Source organism: Tetrahymena thermophila (assembly GCF_000189635.1).
Source record: "Tetrahymena thermophila SB210 genomic scaffold scf_8254712, whole genome shotgun sequence".
Taxonomy (NCBI): Eukaryota; Ciliophora; class Oligohymenophorea; order Hymenostomatida; family Tetrahymenidae; genus Tetrahymena; species Tetrahymena thermophila.
In genome coordinates this window covers 3,405-6,307 of record NW_002476477.1, presented here as the reverse complement: position 1 = coordinate 6,307, position 2,903 = coordinate 3,405, and the positions used below count along the sequence as shown (strand labels likewise).

The window sequence follows — 2,903 nt, the reverse complement described above, 5'->3', positions numbered from 1 at the left end:
AATTTAAAATGTAATATAATATTTCTTATGTTTATACTAAATTAAAAACCTCTCCTTTTTAGATTAATGAATTTAATCACAATTTTATATTTAAATTTAGTATTTTATAAAGAAATGAAAACTTTAGAAAATAATTGATAAAATTATTGTTATAATAGTTTTAAAGAAAAGTTTTTTATATTTATTATAAATTTTTAAACATGACTTTAAATATTTAAATTTTTCTAAAAATAGTATGAATATGATAAACAATAGATATCATTTCATTAAGTGAAATGAATTTAATCACAATCATTTTTCTAAATTTGTTGTAAAATAGAAAAATAGAATTTAGAAAATAATTATAAGTTAAAAATAATTTTAGAGTAAAAATGATTTATGTTTGCTCAAAATTATTACTGCTTACTTGAAATATTTAAAAATACATTAAAAATTATATGAATAAAAAACAAAGATTATGAGGTAAAAAATACTTTCTACTTTTCTAATTTTCTCCCGCTAAAAAATTTAATTTGTTTGCTTGTTTTTTTTTTTTTCGTAAACTAAAAGCTGATTTTGATTATAATTACTTACTCAAATTTTTGTGATTCTTATTTTTTGCTCTTTGATTTCTAAAAATAATGCTTATTTATAAAGGTATCAATAAAAATCTTTTATTTATACAAAAAAAAAATAAAGCTTTGGTATTTAAAATCACATAACTATTTATCTCAAATATAAAAAGCTAAAAATTAAAATTTGAGAAGAATAAAAAGATAGTAAACTTAAAAAAAAGTAAAGAAATTAATATAAGAGCCAAAAATTATTTATTTATTTAAAAAACCAAACAAATTATAAAGTATATTTAATTTAATTTAAAATATAAAACATAATTCTTAAATTTTATAAGCAATTAGAGATTTTTAATGAGTCAGATAGAACCTCCAATTGTTGGATATATTAAAAATCCTTAGACTGGTTAGCATGAGCAAATGATTTTTACTTGTCTGTAAGTACTTGTAATGCAACCATAGTAATCAAATTCATAAAATTATACTATGCCAAGTCTTTAGCGTGCTTAGTCTTCTATTCTTAATAACGGTTAAAATGTAACTCAAATTAACTTGCCAAATGAAAGTCATATTCCTATGATGTAGGTACCCACTACAATCAATATTTTGAATGCTGATCCTGTTGAAAACACAAATCATGTTGAGTAAGAGTAAAAAGAAGCAAAGATAAACAGTATGATTTACAAAGTGACGGAAACTATTAAGCCAACATAAATATCAAATTATTATCTCTTCTTTTTTGGCTTAAAGGTTTTACTACAATATAAATTCTTGATTTACATGTTCATTTCAATTGGCTTTTACGCTAATAGACCTTCATATGCTTATGTTTAAGAAGGTGATGATTATTATTTCAAGGCTACTTCAAAACCTGTATCACATTCTAATTATCCTTGCACAAAAGCATAAAATCCAGATATTCTTTTTATCATCAACTAAGTAGATTTTTTGGTTTACTTTTGCTCATTTTTTATAATTTGTTATAAGATATTCTTTATCAAAAAAACTACATCCTAACTTTGGTTTTTATATAAGTAAAAATATATTTCTAACTCTCAGAAATTTGATGTCTCTTACATTGATTATATCAATTTATTTTATGACTTCATCTTTGTAATTTCAATATCTCCTCTCACAGCTGTTGTGTATGAAGAATGTGCAAATTTGAAGTTTGATAATTATTTATTTGGAGCAGTTCCAGCATATTTAGCTGGAGTAGCTTTTTCATTATTTAATTTTATTTGCTTAATTATCTTTTTAGAGTGTTTTAAAGCTAAAACACTTGATAAATTAATGATATATCCTTTTGGAATTGTATTTCTTCTTCCTGGTATTCTGATTATTATACTATTATACTAATTGTAATTATTCTAGGAACAAGAATATACATCTTCAGATGGCACATAGATAACAAAAACTAAAAAAATTGAATACAAGCTGATATTTTTAGCAATTTTAAGCGTGATAGGAATAATAGGATTTTCATCATTTTATTTTTATATTATAATGATTTCTTTTTTTCTCATAATTTTAAACTGCCATCCCGCCATGATAGTTTATTATCTTTTAACAATAATTTTAACAATTTGGTTTTTGTGCTAAAATAGAAAAGGAGCTGATTACAGAAAATAATTATCAAGCTTATATGAATTAAATGCTCTTAGAAATTAATATAGAGACATTTTTGATCAATAATTTGGTAAATAAAAATTTGATCAATAGAAGTTTTTTAATAATAAAAATTATAGCACCCTTTAAGCTCTAACAAATTAATACATAAATAATCCTTTAGAAGTCTTACATTAATTTAATACAAGATAAACTTGTTAAAATATCAATTAATTATAAAATTTTTACAAAGGGGTTATAATAGAAAAATAGAAGAGAATGTATGAAGCATAAAGTAATAATCTCCCTTTAAATGAAATCAAAGTTGTGTGAGCATGCATAATATGTTATTTAAATAAATATTAGCGTTATAAATTTAAATTTATTTATATATTAAAGTGTTTGCTTATATTTTTTCATATTGATTTATATATTAATTCTAAGCAATTCTTAGTTAAAAAAAAATCTCTGACTATAAATTTAAATAATAGAAAATGTACAATAGTTTATTGTTATAAGTTCGAGATCAAAACCTAGCATTCGAATTTTTCTCCTTCAACCATTTTACTTAGAGGGCTATATTTTCACATTTTTTATTTTTTATTTTTTGGGATGGTCTATAAAAAATTTTTAAAAAGATTTTTTTTTTGATAATCCTTATTCATGCGTACCCACGGTTTCTCTAATAAATTCTGATTTAAAAAAGAAAATAAGCATTTAGACTATGATATAATAATTATATAT

General features: G+C 21.5%; 1 protein-coding gene across 1 annotated transcript; it reads left to right on the top strand. All coding sequences in view use genetic code 6, as the record gives it.

The window, feature by feature from the left end:
* Positions 1 to 620: 620 nt before the first annotated feature.
* TTHERM_00800240 (transmembrane protein, putative) lies at positions 621 to 2,492 on the top strand (the record flags this gene model as incomplete). Its single annotated transcript, XM_001012370.2, has 2 exons — positions 621 to 838; positions 890 to 2,492. 2 exons carry the CDS (start codon positions 621 to 623, stop codon positions 2,490 to 2,492), a joined length of 1,821 nt encoding a protein of 606 aa, XP_001012370.2.
* Between the last annotated feature and the right edge of the window lie 411 nt (positions 2,493 to 2,903).